The 19,834-nt window shown below is 45.0% G+C and overlaps 8 protein-coding genes across 11 annotated transcripts; 5 read left to right on the forward strand and 3 right to left on the reverse strand.

The window, feature by feature from the left end:
• Positions 1-14: 14 nt before the first annotated feature.
• On the reverse strand, positions 15-871 carry RB195_013999 (uncharacterized protein; the record flags this gene model as incomplete). The annotated part of the gene is made up of 2 exons (XM_013448501.1): positions 15-181; positions 832-871. The coding sequence occupies 2 exons, from the start codon at positions 869-871 to the stop codon at positions 15-17; spliced, it is 207 nt and encodes a 68-aa protein (XP_013303955.1).
• A 1,935-nt stretch (positions 872-2,806) lies between these two features.
• On the forward strand, positions 2,807-3,584 carry RB195_014000 (uncharacterized protein; the record flags this gene model as incomplete). Of its 2 annotated transcripts, XM_064204073.1 has the most annotated exons (3): positions 2,961-2,998; positions 3,082-3,234; positions 3,278-3,584. In XM_064204073.1, the coding sequence occupies 3 exons, from the start codon at positions 2,961-2,963 to the stop codon at positions 3,582-3,584; spliced, it is 498 nt and encodes a 165-aa protein (XP_064059954.1). The 2 variants fall into 2 exon arrangements, with proteins under 2 accessions (XP_064059953.1, XP_064059954.1); XM_064204072.1 differs by lacking the exon at positions 3,278-3,584 and having other exon boundaries at positions 2,807-3,271.
• Positions 3,585-3,722: 138 nt separating this feature from the next.
• Positions 3,723-4,259, forward strand: RB195_014001 (uncharacterized protein; the record flags this gene model as incomplete). Its single annotated transcript, XM_064204074.1, has 1 exon — positions 3,723-4,259. The coding sequence occupies one exon, from the start codon at positions 3,723-3,725 to the stop codon at positions 4,257-4,259; it is 537 nt and encodes a 178-aa protein (XP_064059955.1).
• Positions 4,260-4,330: 71 nt separating this feature from the next.
• RB195_014002 (uncharacterized protein) lies at positions 4,331-4,816 on the forward strand (the record flags this gene model as incomplete). Its single annotated transcript, XM_064204075.1, has 1 exon — positions 4,331-4,816. The coding sequence occupies one exon, from the start codon at positions 4,331-4,333 to the stop codon at positions 4,814-4,816; it is 486 nt and encodes a 161-aa protein (XP_064059956.1).
• Positions 4,817-4,863: 47 nt separating this feature from the next.
• Positions 4,864-5,511, forward strand: RB195_014003 (uncharacterized protein; the record flags this gene model as incomplete). The annotated part of the gene is made up of 1 exon (XM_064204076.1): positions 4,864-5,511. One exon carries the CDS (start codon positions 4,864-4,866, stop codon positions 5,509-5,511), a length of 648 nt encoding a protein of 215 aa, XP_064059957.1.
• A 928-nt stretch (positions 5,512-6,439) lies between these two features.
• Positions 6,440-7,851, reverse strand: RB195_014004 (uncharacterized protein; the record flags this gene model as incomplete). The annotated part of the gene is made up of 3 exons (XM_064204077.1): positions 6,440-6,552; positions 7,212-7,337; positions 7,740-7,851. 3 exons carry the CDS (start codon positions 7,849-7,851, stop codon positions 6,440-6,442), a joined length of 351 nt encoding a protein of 116 aa, XP_064059958.1.
• Positions 7,852-10,376: 2,525 nt separating this feature from the next.
• On the forward strand, positions 10,377-13,089 carry RB195_014005 (uncharacterized protein; the record flags this gene model as incomplete). Of its 2 annotated transcripts, XM_064204079.1 has the most annotated exons (3): positions 10,377-10,560; positions 10,683-10,816; positions 11,434-13,089. In XM_064204079.1, the coding sequence occupies 3 exons, from the start codon at positions 10,377-10,379 to the stop codon at positions 13,087-13,089; spliced, it is 1,974 nt and encodes a 657-aa protein (XP_064059959.1). The 2 variants fall into 2 exon arrangements, with proteins under 2 accessions (XP_064059959.1, XP_064059960.1); XM_064204078.1 differs by lacking the exons at positions 10,377-10,560; positions 10,683-10,816 and having other exon boundaries at positions 11,491-13,089.
• Positions 13,090-13,326: 237 nt separating this feature from the next.
• RB195_014006 (uncharacterized protein) lies at positions 13,327-19,669 on the reverse strand (the record flags this gene model as incomplete). Of its 2 annotated transcripts, none has more annotated exons than XM_064204081.1 (8): positions 13,327-13,406; positions 13,730-13,985; positions 14,060-14,182; positions 17,614-17,699; positions 17,764-17,885; positions 17,962-18,121; positions 19,466-19,555; positions 19,630-19,669. In XM_064204081.1, the coding sequence occupies 8 exons, from the start codon at positions 19,667-19,669 to the stop codon at positions 13,327-13,329; spliced, it is 957 nt and encodes a 318-aa protein (XP_064059961.1). The 2 variants fall into 2 exon arrangements, with proteins under 2 accessions (XP_064059961.1, XP_064059962.1); XM_064204080.1 differs by lacking the exon at positions 13,327-13,406 and adding an exon at positions 13,491-13,564.
• Positions 19,670-19,834: the final 165 nt, after the last annotated feature.

A 19,834-nucleotide genomic window follows, 5' to 3' on the forward strand; every position in this document is an offset into this window, starting at 1 on the left:
ACTTCCCCTAGCGTCTACCGCTCGAGAGGAGCAAGTCCTAGCTTTGCCCGGAGTGCGTTTGCTTCTTCAATTTCGCGCTCCTCATCATCCTTGCTTGTTTTCTTGCTTCTACGGTGATCATCACGATCTCGATCGTCACGGCGTGACCGTTCACGAGAATGATCTCTTTCTCGGTCTCTATCTGAAAACAACCAAAATAATTGAACGACCAAAACGGTAAATAAAGAAAAGTTCCGAAAAGCTGAATGTTAGACTACTGTCCAGAAGTTAATGTCGATTTTTTCAGTGCCGGAATTTAGATTCTTGTTTAAAAAAAGCATCATTTTCTGAACGACTTTCGGATAGCAGTGCGAAGTAAACCAGTTACTATGAACACTCTACCATTTTATTAGCCTCTGACCTTCAAACACGAAATGATAAAGGATTCAGCTGTCAATTGTTAGAGTGGAAAGAGCTTGAACGAATGCGCAGCTCAGTGCTGGTTCCAAACGCTTCACTGTAATGCTTTGTTCTAACAAACTATGTTCCACAAGCCAACAAAAATCTCATGAAACTTCCCCGCGCAACAAACCCAAATTGCTTTTTTTGCCAGTCAACCAGAGATCACTTGTCGAGTTTTTCTTTGAAGAAAAAGCACTCTAAAAATAAGCGTGCAAAACTTCTTCAAAGTGTTTGCGTTCACGACGCCCGATTTCTAGTCTTCAACAATAGCTTAAAGTGCTAATACAGCACTTGAAATTAAGAGTTTTTTTTAGCGCATGAACAAAATAAAGTGAGAAAAAACTGAATTATTCAGTGCTCACTTCAGTGAACACAATGACTAGAGAATACCATGGTCAATGAAGCATGCAACTGCTACAGATTTGCGCATGAAAACACACGCCAACTTGTTCACATGAGAACACGGAAAATGAAAGTCTCGTACTGTGTTAATTCTTTAAAGGCATCACCTCACTGAGGTGATGCAGATTTCAGGTGGAGTATTCGTATACGGGATGGGAGACTTTGGAGAAGGGGGAGGGGATTCCGTCCATTTCTTTCTAATTGCCGTATAAAACGGCCCGGAAGATACGGCTTCAGGCGTTCTGGCACATTATTTTCTACAAGGAGTTCGACTGGAGCGCGCCAACCTTGTGCGGCGCCGCATCTTCCGAGCCGTTTTTTAACGGCAATTAAGAAGAAATGGAAGGAAGTCCTCCATAGTCTCCCATCCCGTATACGAATACTCAACCTGAAACCCGTACCACCTCAGAATCGTGGAGTGATGCCTTTAAAAAAAATAAAAGCAAGCTTATATCTGAGTAGTAGGTACAGTGGAAGAAAAGTAGAGTAGTCGTTCTAGAAAGAGACAAGGAGAGTAGTAGTTTTACAAAGAAAGTCTAGAAAATGTTCACAACATCTGATATTAGAAATGATATGATATGGATATCTTGTGGTACAATGTTTGTTGCACCAAATACCTTTGTGTTCGTCAAAATTGGCAATAATTCTGTACAATTCGTATCAAATGAAAAAGCAGAAATAGCAATGAAATTCTTTTCACAAAAGATAAGAAAGGTCTAACGAGAGGCAGAATAGCCCAGAGAAGAAATAGGACCAACTGAGAGAAATGCGTAGTAGGGAAAACGTATCCGGATTTCTTTCTCTCCGAATAATTTATCACCGAGCCTACAACGACTTGCAATCATGAGTTGCTCGGATTCGAAATGCACAAATCTCGATTCTGCTTCACCAAAAATCCGTGGGTGTTGTTTCTCCATAGTTCCCCCCCCCCCCCTCCTCCGAACAAGTAAATTCGCAATAAACTTACCCTACAGATGGAGACAATATTTTGGAAAATTTTAGATGCCGTGTTTTATCCGCTAGCAGATGGATTTTAGGCCGTATAGCAAAGTCAAAACGACAAGAAGCGCGGTGCAGTTGCCTAAAAGGTTGTGCTCGAAGCGGTGGAGCATAGTGGCTGGGATCGAGCGAGCACCCTTACTACCACCATTCACTGGTACAGTTCGCGACGGTCCCACCACAATTCCAACCGTTGCGCTCCACCGCACCACTTCGAGAGCAACCGCTTACGCAACTGCACAGTGCTTCATGTCTCTCTAACCCCACTATGGCTTGCAAATATCATGCTGAAAAAACACAGAAATCAGCGCCTACCTGACTAATTAGGTTCCTATTGACAGTTTCCTATTAAGAACTCTAATGGTCCCGGATATTGGGGACTATTCGTTTAAAGGCATCACCCCATGGATCTGGGGTGCTATGGAATTCCGATGACTATACGGGGTCGTAGATTACAGAAACGGATGGGATAACGCTCATTTCTTCCTAATTCGCGTGAAAAAACGGCCCAGAACCTCGAGCATTCCGGGACGCTGTTGTCTACGACGAGTTTTATTCGAGTGCACCACCCTCGTGCACGCGCCGCATCTGCGGGGGCGTTTTTTTAAAGGGAATTAAGAAGAAATGAGCGTTATCGCATCCGTTTCAGCAATCTACTACCCCGTACAGTCTTTAGCCATCAGAAATCCATACCACCCCAGATTCGTGGAGATATGCCTCTAAGCAAAATAGAAATTGCGGACCCTTTCTATTAAAGCAAAGGAGGAATATTAAGGCAGAGTCACCTAAAGCGGCCCGGGGCCGCCCGGGGTATGGTGGGTCCTCCCCGCTCAACCAAACCAAAAAAGGGTTCCGCGCCCTCCCGGCCAAAGAAAAAAGAAGGGGGGGGGGGAGATGTGTTCTTCAGAGGCTAGGGCGTACCCCGGAAGCGACGCGCGTTGTCCTCGCCCAGGCATGTGGCAATATGCGGGGGCTACCAGCTAGAAGACGAAGCCGGCCAAAGAAGTTAGTCCGCCATCGCCAGCAATATCCAGTGCGTGCACTTAACGTTGGGACGCTTACTGGAAGAAGTCGTGAACTGGCAGACAGTCTCAGAAAACGCCGTGTTGACATATGTTATGTACAGGAGACTCGCTGGAAAGGCTCCAAGGCAAGGGTATTAGGCTATGGCTACAAGCAGATCTACCACGGCACATCAAATCGCAATGGCGTTGGCGTCATATTGAACGAGTCGTTTAGAAATAGCGTCACAGCGGTGGATCGACTATCGGATCGCTTGATGGCTGTAAAAGTAGATACAGGAGAAGTTGAATTGCGAGTCGTCTCTGCTTATGCGCCACAGGCGGGCTGTAGTGAAGAAGAGAAGGCGTGCTTTTGGGAAGATCTAGAGCAGTACGTCCAATCACTGGAAGCGAAGAAATACTTTTAATCGGAGGAGACTTCAACGGACAGTCGGTTCTCGGAAAGACGGATTCGAGAGTTGTCGTGGTGGATACGGCTATGGAGCTCGTAACGACGACGGGTTGCGAATCCTGGAGTATGCTGTTGCAAGTGACTTGATCATTGCTAACACGCAGTATCGGAAAAGAAAATCGCATTTGATCACGTACACCAGCGGCGGTCGTGAAACACAAATAGATTTCTGGATGTTACGCCGACGAGATCGCCGACTTCTGCAGGATTCAAAGTCATCCCTACAGATCATGTCGCTGCCCAACACCATCTGCTCGTTATGGACTTGAGAATCTCCCGTCCAAGGAAGAGACATCCAAGGGCTGAAACACAGCGCATCAAATGGTGGAATCTGAAGGATCGAAAGGAGGTATTTTTCGCGTCCGTGGCTCCATCTACACTTCCCCCCTACTCGTAGTGTGGAGGAAATGTGGTTGTCTACTTCCAGCGTTATACGCTTGACCGCGGAAAACACTCTGGGAAAGACGACTCTAGGTAAGCCAAAGGTACAAAAGGCTACGTGGTTTTGGAACGAGGAAGTTCAGGCGGCAATTCGTGAGAAGAGGTCCAAGTATAAGCTCTGGTGGAGGACGAGTCAGCCTGAAGGTTGGGGTGCTTACCTAGCGGCGAAGAGGGAGGCTAAGAAGGCAGTCTCCAAGGCGACGTCGGACCGCTACAAGGCTGTGTTGGACATGCTTGATACCAGAGAAGGCGAGCGGGCAGTGTATCGTTTAGTCAGAGCACGTCATCGCTCAACGTCGGATATGGAGCACACCAAGATCGTTAAGGGAGCTGATGGAGTCGTTCTACGCTGCTCTGGTCAGATCCTGGAGAGGTGGCGAGAGTACTACAATCACTTGTGTAACGAAGAGTTCTGTCATCCTCCCATCCCAACCGTTCCCAGTGTCGAGGGTCCTGTTCTACCATTACTGCCGTCGAAGTCAGTGCTGCCCTCGCAAAAATGAAGTCGAACAAGGCAACCGGTCCTGATGACATACCTGTTGATGTCTGGAAGCTGCTAGGAGATCGAGGGTCCATGTGGCTCGCAACTCTATTTAACAAGATCGTTGCAGAAGGACGGACTCCAGACGTTTGGCAAACTTCCGTGACCGTGCCTGTCTGGAAAGGGAAAGGAGACATTGCTGACTGCACCTCGCACAGGCCTATACGACTGCTCTGCCATACGATGAAGATTTTTGAGCGTGTCCTGGAAGCTCGTCTGAGGAAAATTGTTAGCGTTTCACTCAACCAGTGCGGTTTTGTGAAGGACTGCAGCACTATAGATGCTATCCATGCTGTCCGATCCTCCTGGAGAAACATCGAGAGAAGAACCGCAGTGTGCATCTTGCTTTTTCGATCTCGAGAAAGCTTTCGACCGTGTCCACATGAGCTGTTATGGATGTCCGTGAGGTCGCATAGAGTACCAGAAGAATATGTGGGTGGACGAAGCTGCTTTATGCGAAGCCTACCAGCGTTGTACGATGTGCTGTTGGAACAAGCAGGCCATTCCCTGTACGAGTAGGGGTTCATCAGGGTTCATCCCTCTCACCTCTGCTGTTCATACTGTGCATGGACACGATAACGAAGGAAATCCAGAAGCAGCATCCGTGGACTCTACTCTTTGCCGACGATGTCATGCTCGCGTCGGAGTCTCGAGATGATCTTCAGAAACAAGTACAGTCTTGGAAGGATCGACTGCAGCAATATGGATTGCGCCTCAACACATCAAAAACTGAGTACATGGAGTGCGGAATAAGGATAAAGGATGGTTCAATTCGTGTTGATGGCACCGAATTAAACAAGGTGAACTGCTTCAAGTACCTTGGATCCAAAGTGACTTCCACAGGCGACATTGATCAAGAAGGTCGAGCACGTGTTAATGCTGCATGGATGAAATGGAAAATGGCAACAGGGGTACTGTGCGACAAGAAAGTCCCTGTTCGACTGAAGTCGAAGATCTCAGGACGGTTGTGCGTCCTGTTGCCCTTCGGATGCGAGTGCTGGCCGACAACGAAAGCCTTGGAAAGAGTGCTGCACGCTATGGAGATGCGGATGTTGAGGTGGACGATAGGTGTGACGCTAAAAGAGAAAGTATCCAACGACACTGTGCGCTCCATCTTCGGTGTCGTCCCGATAACTGAGAAGATGAAGGAGGCGCGACTGAGATGGTTTGGTCCGTTGCGGCGGGGGGAAGATTCTGTTGCCAAACCGCTCTGAAGCTCGACGTTTCAGGAGTGAGGCCGCGCGGGAGGCCAAAGATTCGCTGGTTAGACCGTGTGAAGCTGGATATGATAGATGCACGTTTGTTTACGGCTGATGCAATGGATAGAACCAAATGGAAGACAAGAAGCAGAAAAGCGGACCCTGCAACAACGCATGAGAAACGCTAGGAAGAAGAAGAAGAAGTCACTGAGAAATACTTTCGTCCAGGTTAAATAGTCAAGCAAGCTGTATTTCCAGTCATCCTTGAAGTGTTCTGGCTATGTGGATAGGATCTCGCATGAGAATTTCTTGAAAAATAGTTTCAAGGCGGAGTTAAGCACAATCGCAATGTGTGGACGTCTATTGTAGTCGAAAGTCAAAAGCGCAACGTGACACAACTCGGGGACGAAAAAACTTCCTGTAAGACTGTAAATTTTGCGTTGCACGAAGTTTACCGCAACAATAGGCTGAAGGACTTGGTACAACTGCCTGGCTACCATAATATTCAGAAGATAAAGCTAGCACAGGCATATCAGTAGCTCCACGAAAATTGGTGTCATGTCTTCGATGGACCTTTCCACAGAAAAGATCGAACACATACAATCCACATATGTTATGGATATTTGATCTGCTTGAATTAGTCGGCGGGCGCTTGTTACGGCACAACGCGCCTATCCGGAACTTCGCCGGGCATGAGCCGTCCTTAAACATATCCGAGGCCATCCTGTTCTATATTCAGCTAGAGTTCGCAAAGAATCTGTCTGTCCGTCGCTAACACCATAATCGGCGAAATTTTACGTCTTGACTGAACTGCCTGCCTGAACTCAGCGCCAAATGTACTCAAGTCTTCCGTTTAACACTTCTGCCCAAAACTTTCTTCTACAATCTGCAAACCTTTGAGCTGTAGCCAAGATTGATATTGATCGTCTTTATTTAACAACGGCTAACGTTTCGGCGTTATCGCCTTCGTCAGAGCCTCATTAGCTAGACTTGTTAACACAGCAGACCACCACGTTTCAACATGCCGAGATTCAAAGACAGTCGAACATGGGCAATCTGGAAACCTTTTGCAGTTTGGGTCTAGGAGCATCCTCAGGACAACTTGGACAAGACTGTCAGAGGATCTCCTCATAGAGTGCACGAAGAAGTGAAGACGGTTTTGTACGACTACTTTAGAAGGCCGGACAAGATGTTAATGTTTTCTACGTGTCATCAGCCTGCACGCCATATCCACTTTCGAGTAAGGTTTTGCGTTATGGCACACTAAAAGTAACCTAACAGTTGTCTGAACAGCTTTCACTACATGCACTCAAGTTCTTCCATCACCGTCGACGGCGCTACGCCAGTCCGTACATCATGATAGGGTGAATTGCGGAAAGGTAGACCCTCAGCTTGACTTTGTTGGCGTTGGGGCTCAACCATGAGCACTTGGTCAGTGGATTGAATGCCGAGTTGCTTAAGCGCATTTCTGTTGAACATCTCTCCCGCTGTTTATTGCCATTGTTTTTTTTTTCAGCATACAGCCTAAATAACAGAACTCGTCCACGACTTCAATACGTTGTCCGTCCGCTCTGATTCTCGTTGAGGTTCTCCAGGAAATCCACCTCTGCTTGCACTTATCACGGCAGATTCGCAGCCCATAGACTGCAGGTTGGTTTAAAACATATTGAATTTTCGAACTGCTTTCCGCGAGTATAACAACGTTGTCGGCGTACTCGAGATAAGTTGAAGGGCAGCCAATTTCGATGCTACGTTAACATGTCGCAAATTCGCGCTGCTAGAAGCGAATGTTAATCCATCGTCGGCATACTCGGGATCCATCAAGGCACGTGCAGATGGTGCTAAAAGGACATCGGGGAAGACTGCTGAACTGTTCTTTGCATGACGCCAGCGACGTGAAAGTTGAACAGAAAAGGTCGTGTAACGGCTAATTGCCTCACTACAGTTTCCACAACAGACGTTAGTACATCCGCTCCAAAACATTGTACATTACATTACGTAATATTTTTCGGTAATGGCTCGGTTCCGTGGCGGGTAGTGTTCGAACCGCTGCAGTTGTTCTTCTATTCATATCCACAATCAAGCGCACAAATTTTCTTGGAATCCCATCACTGCAATCGTTGAGACGATCTTGATGAAGAGAGTCGAAAGCGACTTCGAGTCCAGAAAAGCTAGGCTTCGAATTTCGCTGCCGCACTTCACTTCACTTCAATCACTCTTTGCACAATAAACACCTGACCAACTGTTGACAAACTGCCTATCGATCAAAGCGAAAGCCGGCTTGTTCATCGCTGCTGATTCTTCGCGATGTATAATTAGCTGATTCAATATGATCCACTCCAAAACCTTGTACATTACACGCGATATTTCTCGGTAATTGCTCAGTACGGTGGTTAGTTACTTTTACGAACTATTGCAGTTTAGTTTTTTTGTGAAAAGGAACTATGACATGAGGTTATAGGACCTTCCGTCAGTCGACATTGAACAGATGATCTTCGTGATCTCACGAATCTCAGAAAAATAAAGAGATTTTAGCACTTCTGCGATAATTCCACCGCAGCGTCCAGATTTTCCATCATTCAATATCTGGATTCACACCAGAACTTTCGATTCTGTCGGCGCTTTTTCGGTGACTACAGTGTATGATGGTCGCTGGACGTACGCAAGTTCAGGGGCAGACGATGCTGCCTGATACTTGCCGGTTCAGCAAGGTGTTAAAAGTTCCCTCAAGATTGACAAGGTCGCATCACCCAAAGGGAGCGCGTTGGTGGTATTGAGGACATGCGAAACTCTTCATCTTGTCACTATACTACTTTATTAGACTTCTTTCCTTCTCCTTAGAGTTTCAGTTCTTACCAATTCTTACTCTAACGATTCCGTTATTTTGCTATGGCGATGAATATAGGAAATGGAATTTCATCTACAAAAGAGAAGAACCAAAATCACGCCAATTTTCTGGTGTGTAAGTTTGAAAAATTTTCGGTTAAATCCTACCTCTCATTAATGTTCAACTGTTTTAAGCGACTTACTAATGAAATGTCAGGTTTTTTTTTAATCTTTGGGTCCCTAAAAGGTTGAAGGAGATAACTGACATCCCATGGCTCCGCGTGTCATTCTATAGCTCACATCAAACAGTGTCAATCAGTGTTAGCTTTTTTTTGGAACAGATCTGGAGGAAAAAGATTTTTCTTCAACCTACGACAATTAATTGGTGTGTGATCTGTCTTTGAGGTCTCAAAATTCCGCTCTGAATAGCGAAGACGAAAAGCGAGCAGTACTTTCAAGTATTGGAACTTCTCCTCACAGCTTTGCGGCCATATGATCTCCACTGAATTCAAAAAACAAATGGTGTCAAAAATGGTCCGAGTGACTGACTCTATTCAACCGGGGGCGGTCGTTAGACAACCGCAGCCGAATAAGCGGTTGCAGAAGAGGCTGTAGGTAGGCCAGAGCAGGCATATCTTAGGCTAGCTGTGATCATTTAGCCACGCCCATCGCCACGTCACTAAGGTCATATGCATGTTTGTATTGCAATTAAGTAGTAGAGTTGACTTCAAGGAAGATTCAAAGAACGAAAAGGTAACAACGTAGCAGGTGGAGAAAACGTAGAAATTGAAAATGCTAAAAATGAAGAAAGAACGTAGAAGATTTGTACGAGAAAAAAACAACATCAGAAAACATAAACGAAGCTGAAAATTGAAAACGTTCCAAAAAAAATTAGGTGTAGAAACGATATCCTTATCTCTGAAAGACGTAGATTTGTAATTGAAAAAACTATATAGAAGATATAGATGTATGTTTGTATCTATAGTCTAGTTAATCCAAGTAAGATACTGCAATAGTTTGTAAAAGTTTTATTCGCTTGTTTTACATAAATAAAACACTATTATTTTCCATTTCTGCTATTTCGTATGCAATCATTCGATGTATCTCTAAACGTAAGCGATCGATACTACATACAGAAGCAATACCAGACATAACGTGCTCCTGCGAAGCAAGTTTCGCACCTCATTAGAGGATGAGAGACGATATGATTGGCGGGGCATAAGGCAAACGCAGCGCAGTACTCTGCTGACGCTATTAACTCCTGCGTAGAGCAATTAACGATAGCGCGGTTCCACCCACTTCTTTCTAATCCTCTTTAAAAAACGGCGTCTCTCACGACGTTGTTTTACGACGATTTCAGTTGCAACGCGCCATCCTTGCGCCTGCGCCGCATCCACATGCGAGCGGACGGAGACGAACGATGTCTTCTCATCAGCCTGTTCAAGTGAGACAAATGAATAAGGTGCTGAGTGAACCCAAACATACATACATAGAGGAGCGTTCTAAGGTACCTCGTAGGAACTAAAGCGACTTCGCTGTCTTTAACGACGATTAGGGAGAGCTGGGAAAAACCACCCCGTATCCCGCAATCTACAATCCCAATCACATTCACTAATTACAATCTGCAGCGTTTCCCAAGTGGTCTCCCACCACGTCAGATTCCTGGTATACTGCCATTAACGGTACTTTATGATGTTTCCTGAACGAGTTATGATCTTGTTCAGGAATAGAATATTTAATGGAAAAAGACGAAAGTACAACTATGGAATCTTCAATATCTTCGATATTTGCTAATCACCAAAATGGGTGTCTTTTTTCTTCGAAAATAGATATATTGTGATACAGAAAGACAAAACATTTATCTTTAAAAAAAAAAGTTGTGGAAAGTTTCTAGAGTACGTAGCGTTCCGAAGACAATCCGAGCGACATCCATCGATATTGCTCTTCAATATGTTTACCTAGGTTTCCAGTCCCTCTTTAAATAGTTTTGTAATAGTAATTAACTAATAGCAAATCACTGCTAAGATTCACGATTCAAGATTCGCTTTGGCAAAATGTCGCAAGATGGTTCCCTGATCCATCGACGACCGGTTCCACGACCTGTGGTGAAAGCTAAGCTCGCCGTGGCAGGGCTGTTTAGTTTGGGAAAAAGTCCTTTTCCCACTCCAGCATATTCAATGCCTCAGCACCCTGCACACTGGGCCCTGGCGTCTCAGACGTCGGACGGTATGGCGACCGGTGAGAGAATATCAAATCTCAGGTTGCTCAGGACGTCATTGATTCTGGACCAAGGCGACACATGCACGACTCGCCATGGAGACTCAGACTGTGTATTTACAACGAGAAAACAGTGTTCACAGACGCTGACCTGCATGCCCTTCTCGGAGCTGCAGAGCGTATCAAATTTCACGTGATTGCTCTGCAGGAGACCAAGTGCAGAAGGAGCGACGTACAACAGATGATGGACAGTATACTCGTCATTCGCGGAGAGAAGGTTCCGTCGCAAAATGTAGGCGGTGTTGGTTTTGTTGTGCACCCATCGTCCATCTTGTCGATTCTCACGAGATCCTGTCCCCTCGTCTGGCTATTTTTCGCCTCCCCCCTCTGCGCCAAAAACCCATCAGTTTCATCAACTGCTACTCACCAACACCAGCAGTTGATGAACCCGAATTGGACGCGTCTTACGAGGAGCTGTAGGAAGTAATCCGCAACGAAAAGTCCTTCTTCAAAGTCGTTGTCGGAGACTTCAACGCAAAACTAGGAAAGTCCACAGAAGAGGAATACAGGATTGGAAGATTTGGACTGGCAATCGACTCGCCGAGCTGTTATCTGCCGCTCTCCTCTTTCATGGGAACTCTCTTTTCATGAAGAAAGATCACCGTCGATGGACATTGGAATCGCCTAATGGCGCGACTCGTGCGGAGATCGACCACCGATCGGAGGTGGTGTCTACTTGATGTTTCAGTGGTTCCATCCTTTTGTAATGGTTCTGATCACCGTCTCCTGCGTGCGAAAATACGACTTATCTACACGATAAAAAAGAACATCTGCTATCGGCAACAATCGTCGTAAACGAGAAAAGAACTCGTCTACGACAATTGCGTACTCGAGGAATCGTTGTCCCAAGGTGACTGGCACATCGAGAAGGACCCAAACGTGGACTACGAGATGCTGCTCAGAGGATTACAAGCCTGCGCTGAGCGTGCCTCGAAGCCGCGCACGACAAACTTGGATCGGATTTCGAAGACTAGGAAAGAATTGTTGGAAAGAAAAAGGGCTTTGAGGCTTGATCCGAATGCATCGCACATTGAGCGGTTAGTAGCAAACTCTAGCTGTAGAAAAGCGTTGCAGGAGGATCTTTCGAAATACAGGCAGAAGATTCTAAAAGCAGCACAAAGAAGAACGAGTCTAAAGTGCCACAGGGATCTCCGCGAATATAATAATCCGCTAGCAGCCTTGCTGAGCGAAGACGGGACTCGCACGTGTTCTCGTCGTGAGATGGAAATCATTACGGAGAGGTTCTACTCGAACCGTTTCCGTTCATCAACTCCTGTGTCAAGCCCAATCATCCCCACTGGCGAAGCTCCACCACGGATTTTTCCTTCGGAAGTACGAGTCGCTATTAAGAGCATGAAACCTGGCACAGCCCCCGGACCTGATTTCATATCAGCAGACTTTCTTCGGGCTGGAGGCCATCCGCTTCATGTAATCTTAGCAGCGCACATGACATCCTATCTTCAGAAAGAAAGGATCCCAGACCAGTGGAAGACCTCGCGAACCGTTATTATCCATAAGAAAGGTGACCGAGAGGACTTTCGGAACTACCGTCCGATATGCTTGCTGAGCGTGTTGTACAAGATATTTACCAAGATCATCCCCACACGCATATCTAGGACGCTGGATGAAGCCCAGCCTCAAGAACAAGCTGGATTCCGCCAGGGGTTCAGCTGCTTGGACCACATCCAGACCGTGTCGAGGGTCATAGAGGTTTGCCGGGAATACCGCCTGCCCCTTGTTCTAACCTTCGTCGACTATGAGAAAGCTTTTGACAGCATAGAAACGAATGCAATACTGTCAGCGCTGGTCGATCAAGGTGTGGACGCGTCGTATGTGAGGACATCAGCCAATTGCTACGAACGATGCACGACTAGGATACAGCTTTTCAACCGCCCTCCCACCATACCCATTGGAAAGGGGGTACGACAAGGCGATACTATATCGCCGAAGCTGTTTACGGCTGCATTGCAATGGATAATGAAATCACTATCCTGGGAAGAAAGGGGCATACGTGTTGATGAAAGATTTCTCTCGAACCTTTGTTTCGCGGACGACATCGTTCTCTTTTCGAACAGTACCAATGAAGCAGAAACGATGCTCAACGAATTGAACGAAGCAGGGAAGAGAAAAGGACTACGAATAAACAGAAAGAAGAGACAGTTCATGAAGAACGCCTACTGCGAGGACGGAGGAGTACAACTTGAAGGCTCCCAAATCGTGGAAACTCCGTCATACGTATACCTTGGACGTTCAATGAACATGGAAAACAACTTGGAGGAAGAACTAAATAGAAGAATGAGAGCAGCATGGGCAGCATTCGCAGCCGTCACGGAAGCTACGGACCAACTGACGGAGCAAGATCTTCGTTCCCACTTTTCGACTCGGCAGTCCTTCCAGCGCTCTGTTACGCAGCAAAGACGTGGGCAGACACCGCGGCCACGTCTAGGAAGCTACTTACTACCCACAGAGCCCTTGAGAGATGTCTCCTGAACCGGCGCACACAACACCTTACCGGTCTTCGTAGCTCCGACTTAAGAGGATTGTCCCGTCTTCGCGACCCAGCGGAATATGTATCGAAAGCAAAACATAGATGGACCGGTCACATTATGAGAAGAATCGACGATGGATAGAATAGATAATAGATGGACTAAATAACGTTGGAGTGGATCCCAAGAGATGCCGAACGCCATCGAGGGAGACAGCAAACGAGATGGGATGAGGTGTTCGCTACACGGATGGACTGGCTGAGAGCTCAGCTGGATACGGCTCAAGGATCTCGTCAACATCTCTCCAAAACTTGAGAACATCTTGGATGACAATGGCGAAGGAACGAAACGAGTGGAAGAGTTGCTGGGACCCGCACGTCCATTGAAGACGGGTCATCTAAGTATCTAAGTAATTATTTCAGAATGGCCTAATTCTGATTCTTCTTCATCGAGCAATATTGCACAGAGGAGTTCTACACCTAATACACATCTACACTTTAAGCAAGTATTATACTTCAAGCAGCAACATTTGAAAAAAGGGTCCCACTTATGATCTGAGAACTCATAGATTCCGCACATCTTTGATTTCGTAAATCATTTAACAAGTGTATAAAATAAGGAAGCTGGAAGACAATAACACCCACCTCGTCTGTCTCTATCTCTGTCTCGGTCGCGATCACGTGATCTATCCCTGTGGCGATCACGTTCTTTCTCGTGACGATCTCTGTCATTGTGTTTATCTCTGTCTCTTTCTCTCTCACGGTCTCTGTCCCGTTCTCTCGAACGATCCCGCTTTCTGTCATCTCTATCCCGGTCTTTTACTTTTTCCCTTGTCCTTTCGCGCTCCCTTGAGCGATCCCTGCTGCGACTTCGTCGTCTTGATATCAATCGTGGTTTCTCCTGAAATTTTTTCTACGCATTTTAATTCAGAATAAATAACAATCCAAAAGTAATAAAATAGAAATTTAACCAACCTTGCGTTTCTCCTTCTTCTCCCTTTCATCTTCACTGTCTGAAGCACTTAAGGCATCAAGATCTTCATCGAGAAGACTTCGATATGGGTCCAACTCTCCAACTTCTTCGAGTGCCTGCCGCTTCTTGAAAAGATCAAACTCAATCCCAAATTTAAGCAAACGCGTCATTATTAAGGATAGTACCGAACTATAACACTGAATTTAAATGCTGAATATTAATAGAGGAATCAACAGAGCGCGGGCAAAAGTGTGCTCTTTGAACTGAAAATGTGTTCCAGAATACTCCAGATATAGCAATCGGCTGTAATGATTCGGTAGCTTTGTGCAAGAGTTCTGGATCTCATTACAAACATACATTAATCATAATGAAACAGGCATAGTAGGCATTCTCATCTCATCTTCTAAGTTTGCTTGCATATTGTTAGACGCACAAGACTCGCCTGCGGCAAATCTTCACACACAATCGGAGCGACGCGATACGTGCTCGGTAGCCAAGAGCACCGGTCCGCTCTAATCAGAAGACTGATGCGCTTATCTGCGCTTACGATCTTGTCCGATGATTGTCTCATTGTCGGGACCGTGTGAGCTTCCAAAGAAAACCTAACGCATTAAGTGGACTGCACATATCATTTCCAAAATAGATATTGCATGGATTTCTTTAGCACTTGTTATAGGTAGAATGTTTCAACTAAAGCTACCTATAACAAGTGCTAAGAATTGAAGAGAAACTGAAAGAAAGAACTGAAAAGAATCTGAACTGAAGCGGTAACTCTTCAGTGATTGTTTTCAGTTCTTTCTTTCAGTTTCTCTTCAATTCTTTCACTTTTCGGTTCTGTCCCTTCTAATATATCAAGCAAAACTGTGACCACAATAAGGATTGTCAACGAAAGCGATAAAAGATATGTTTTTTTTTTCAATATAGGTAATGAAAGATATTACGATATTACACATATTCACACATACGATATTACACACACACACCAGAAATAAGAACTAATAACGAGGTTTCCTTTGTGCATATAAGCTAATACTGATTCAAACATACGAGTGTACATGTGCGACCATGACAAAAAGTTTGAACACTCGAACATTAGATAACTACCACGCAAGAATCACCGGCACCAAAGAGTTTTGAACAGGATTTGTATTTTTAGCTATGAAATAGTTAACATTCACATATCCAGCTTCTCAAGATCAGTAATTAAAACGTTCGTTTCATGACCTATAGAATGACCTATCAGTTTTCCTTCTCTTCCTGAATGAAACTTCTTAAACTGTTGAGGTATTTTCACGGTCTAAAGACAAACAAAAATATGTTAATGTTTTCAATGAACTACTTTTCATTGCGATAATTATGCAGTTGTAATTGTAATTGTTATTGTAACGTTGCAGTATAGGTCGGCCTCTCAGAGTCGCTCGATTTTTTTTTTGCAGATGTTATTCGAGGTGTTGATAATAAATATAAATATGCAATGATGACGATAATTTCGTTTTATTAATGAAGCCAGTCTGAACATCCGACTAAAGCCGGACTTCAGACTTTCTGTGGTGTTTGCTTCGCTCGCCTTGACTGATCAACGGAAATTAATATTAGAGCCATTTTCTATGAAACTGGACTTCTGTATCTCCAACAATCTTTCTTCCTTTTTTATATTATAACTAAAGGCGAAAGATTTCATAGTCTTCGTTCTAAACGCGTCATTTCTATATTTGGAGAATATTCGAACTTCAGCTTGGAACACTCCGTCGATACCAATACAATGTAGACACGATTTGAAGTATTAGTAAATTTGGGTTATCCTCCTGTTTCTCTCCAAGAGTTATCAATGAATGATGTTTAAGCACAAAATGACGTGAAAGACTTTATCCAACTGATAAAGATAAAGTTTTAAGCTTTACGTCAGATCACATAAATATCTTGCTACTATTTAAGCAGCCGTTTGCATCCGTATTTCCACTTTCTGAGAACGGTATGCTAGTAACTTGAGGAGAACGAAGAAGGAAATAGCCGCGTGGAGGAGTCACAAAGGTGAAAAGCAAAGCGCCCAGTGGCCACGGCTATGAAACATCCCATTTACCTTTTGCCAGATGCATATGAAATTATTGCGCACCATTTTGATGCCGCGAGACCCGTCGCACCCTCTTCTAGAGGTGGCTGGCGCCAGCGCGCCAATCCGACGCCGATGGACCCGTCGCACCCCATATAATAGCTATGTGGCGCCGGTGCACCACTCCGATGCCGGTGGACCCGTTGCACCCACTTCTATAGGTATCTGGCGCCTGTGGACCCGTCGCACTCCCTTCTATAGGTTTCTGGGGCCTGTGGACCCGTCGCACCCCATTCTATAGGTATCTGGCGCTTGTGGACCCGTCGCACCCGCTTCTGCAAACGTGCGAGCAAACAGATTTACGGATGAATCGTAGAGGTGAAAAGCAACGTGCGCAGTTTCCAGGGATATGAAACGGATGCAACGTCCCTTTGCGACAAACGATAACTTTGCGACATGCACACGAAGTAATTGCGCACCGATCCGACGCCTGTGGACCCGTCGCGCCCCATCTTATAGCTATCGCGTCGGCGCACCAATTCGACGCCGATGGACCCGTCGCACCCGCTTCTATAGGTATATGGAGCCGGCGCACCAATCTGATGCCGTTGGACCCGTCGCACTCCCTTCTATAGATATCTGGCGCCAGTAGACCCGCCGCACCCCTTCTATAGGTTTCTGGTGCCGGTCGACCCGTCGCACCCCCTTCCATAGATATCTGACGTCGGCGCAGCAATCTGACGCCGTTGGACCCGTCGCACCCCCTTCTATAGGTATCTGGTGCCAGTGGACCCGTCGCACCCCTTCTATAGGTTTCTGGTGCCAGTGGACCCGTCGCACCCCTTCTATAGGTTTCTGGCGCCGTTGGACCCGTCGCACCCTCTTCTATAGGTTTCTGGCGCCGGTGGACCCGTCGCACACTATTTTATAGCTTTCTAGCGTCGAGGCACCAACTCGACGGCGGTGGATCCGTCGCACCCCCCTTTTTGAATTTCGTGACACACACACACACACACACACACACACACACACACACACACACACACACACACACACACACACACACACACACACACACACACGCACGCACGCACGCACGCACACACACACACACACGCACGCACGTGACAGAATAAGCCCGTTATTATGTACATGATATATCACGAATCATGATCATGATCATGAAGTTCTAGTAGTATATTGCATCCGCACGAAAAAGATGAAATCATACACGTGAAATCCTGAATGATTCTGCGCTTATAGAACTGCTTCTGTAATCGTAGGAAATGTCGTCGCGACATAAGCTCATCCGTTATTTTCAGAAGATTAAATTAAAACGACTGTTTCTAAAATATAAGTTGTGTTCTGACCCGAAATAAGCTTCTCGAAACGCCACATGTATCGCCCAGTGTAAAACGCAAATATACTAGTTACGCTACCCGATGAAGCATCATTAAAGGAAAAAACCTGCATTCAACCTGGATCAGTGTGCCAATAAGCGCAAACCTGTAATCGCGGCAGCTGAATGTCACAGTACCGTTCTTCTCGAAGAAGGTTATCAATGAATTCATCCATATAGACTAATTCAAACCCTTAAAAAGTTTTTAATGGCTAGTTTTGAGAAGGAAAAGAACATAATAATGCAGAGCAGCTCACTTCCTTGTTTGTTCATGTATCTAAGCTTCCGATAATCGTTGAATAATGGTTCCAGATATTTGTAAATTTCTACAGATGTGAAGGTGAGTCGCAGATACATGGCTCCTAATGCTCGAGCGTACCTGATCGTGACAAATAAATCGTAACAACCACAACGAATCAGTAGAAAAAAGACTAAATAATGGGATACTTCCGTACTTGCTTTGTTCCTGTTGAATGAATTCAATGATAATGTCTTTTTCTGGTTGAATCTGTAGCATCTTAAGCGAAAGACAAAGAAATGGTGTCGGTTTCACATTCCCTGCGTAAATGCCGCCGATATAGCGCAGCTCAAGAGCACGATCGACAACGAGATCAGCTGAAATAGTGGAAATTTTCAATTGCTTTAAAAATCCAAGCAAATAATCAACCCAAAATGCAGATCAAAATTATTTTCCCTTTACGTCTGATCGTAACGGGAATCAAATTTCAAGGTACTGTGATATTAATTGTTCTCCGCCGTCTACTCTTTAGACCAAAAGAATATTTGCTCAGGGAACTATGATTTACCGTTCTTGGCAAAGGAAGGAAGAAGCAGAGAGGTTTCTAGCAAAATAAGCTGTGAATGCGACTTTCAATTAGGACAAGAGTGGTGAAAGGAAGTGGCTGATGAACAGAGAATTATTGCGTGTTGCGGCAGACGCGTTTGGCCCTATACGTATAACGCATTCGGTGCTGACTATATGAAGTAATAGCACTACTCTTCTTTTTCGTTTTTGACATTCATGATAATAGAAGTGCCCCAGGTTTGTCTGAAAAGACCTCAACAGTCAATTACTGTCTTAGATACCAACGTCCCAATTAATACAACGACGAAAATAATCTATAGCAAAGACGCACTTTACACAGTTTAATGTTGTATTGCAATGGTCCTACAAACTATTATGAAATGTGATCGCTCACTACCAATTAGAAAGAGGACTACTTGCGGAGAGATTTGCAGAACCTATATAACTACTCTGATCTATGTCCAGAAACGCAGATTCAGCAATAAGAATCCTTGTTTCTGCTGTACACGATTTACTCGTACTTCCTGTTGGTGTGGACATATTCATGAATGAATGACTGAATGTACACGAATTGTGCACATCGGTAACGCTGAAAACCTGTTCTGGAAAGTCCAAGGGAGCTGGTCTATACATACTAAATGCTTGACTTCTTCTCGAAGTCTTTTGAAAGAGAGTGTGATGCTCTCTGTCTTTCGATGCAGCGAAACCTCAGCTCGTGACAGGGACGAATGAATACATTACTGAGATCGACAGAAGACCGACAGAGAACAAGTGAGTAGTGACACCATAACTTGTACATCTAAGGAATGAAGTACTTTTAGCATGAACCTCCCACACTACGTAACTAAGTAAAAAGTGCAGATATGACGAAAGATATCTCACGAAAAATTTACACTCGCAGGACTAAAGATAAAAGTTTTTACGCACCGTTATCCTGCATTTTTTTTTTGCTTGAAAACTGATTTGGCTGACATAACAGCAATGGATAATGGCTGTTGCAGTTGTTTGTTTAACGTTGGCACATCGCTAGTAATGTATTACACAGCACTGGGACCACAAAGCGGTGAAAATGGAAAAAAAACAAGTAGTTCATCTTCTTCACGGCTTAATGACTTGTAACCACAAGCAGAAGGTTACAGAAGAGATCTACTCACCACTGAGTGCAAAACAGTACTCTTTCCAATATTTGCTGTCGTAGATGCGCTGTCGAATAATTTTTTCAATTAGAAACTGAGGATTTGTACCTGAAAATTCACAGACTATTCTAAAGCACGAAATGAAGGGATAAAATAAATTTAAAAATAATAATATGGCAGACCTCGAACGGTATGTGCATCTTTAGCAGTGCGATTTGCCATCTGCAGAGCAAAAGGAGGATGAAATGATGTCGAAGAACTACAACAATTCAGCGGATATTTCGGTCAAAACCAGAAAGCACCAGCGAAAATGCAGTACGCCAGATTTTTTATTGATGACACCGACATAGTTCCCCGATGCCAAGGATGAAATCAGACATAGAGAGA

Source organism: Necator americanus, chromosome V, assembly GCF_031761385.1.
Source record: "Necator americanus strain Aroian chromosome V, whole genome shotgun sequence".
Lineage (NCBI taxonomy): Eukaryota > Metazoa > Nematoda > Chromadorea > Rhabditida > Ancylostomatidae > Necator > Necator americanus.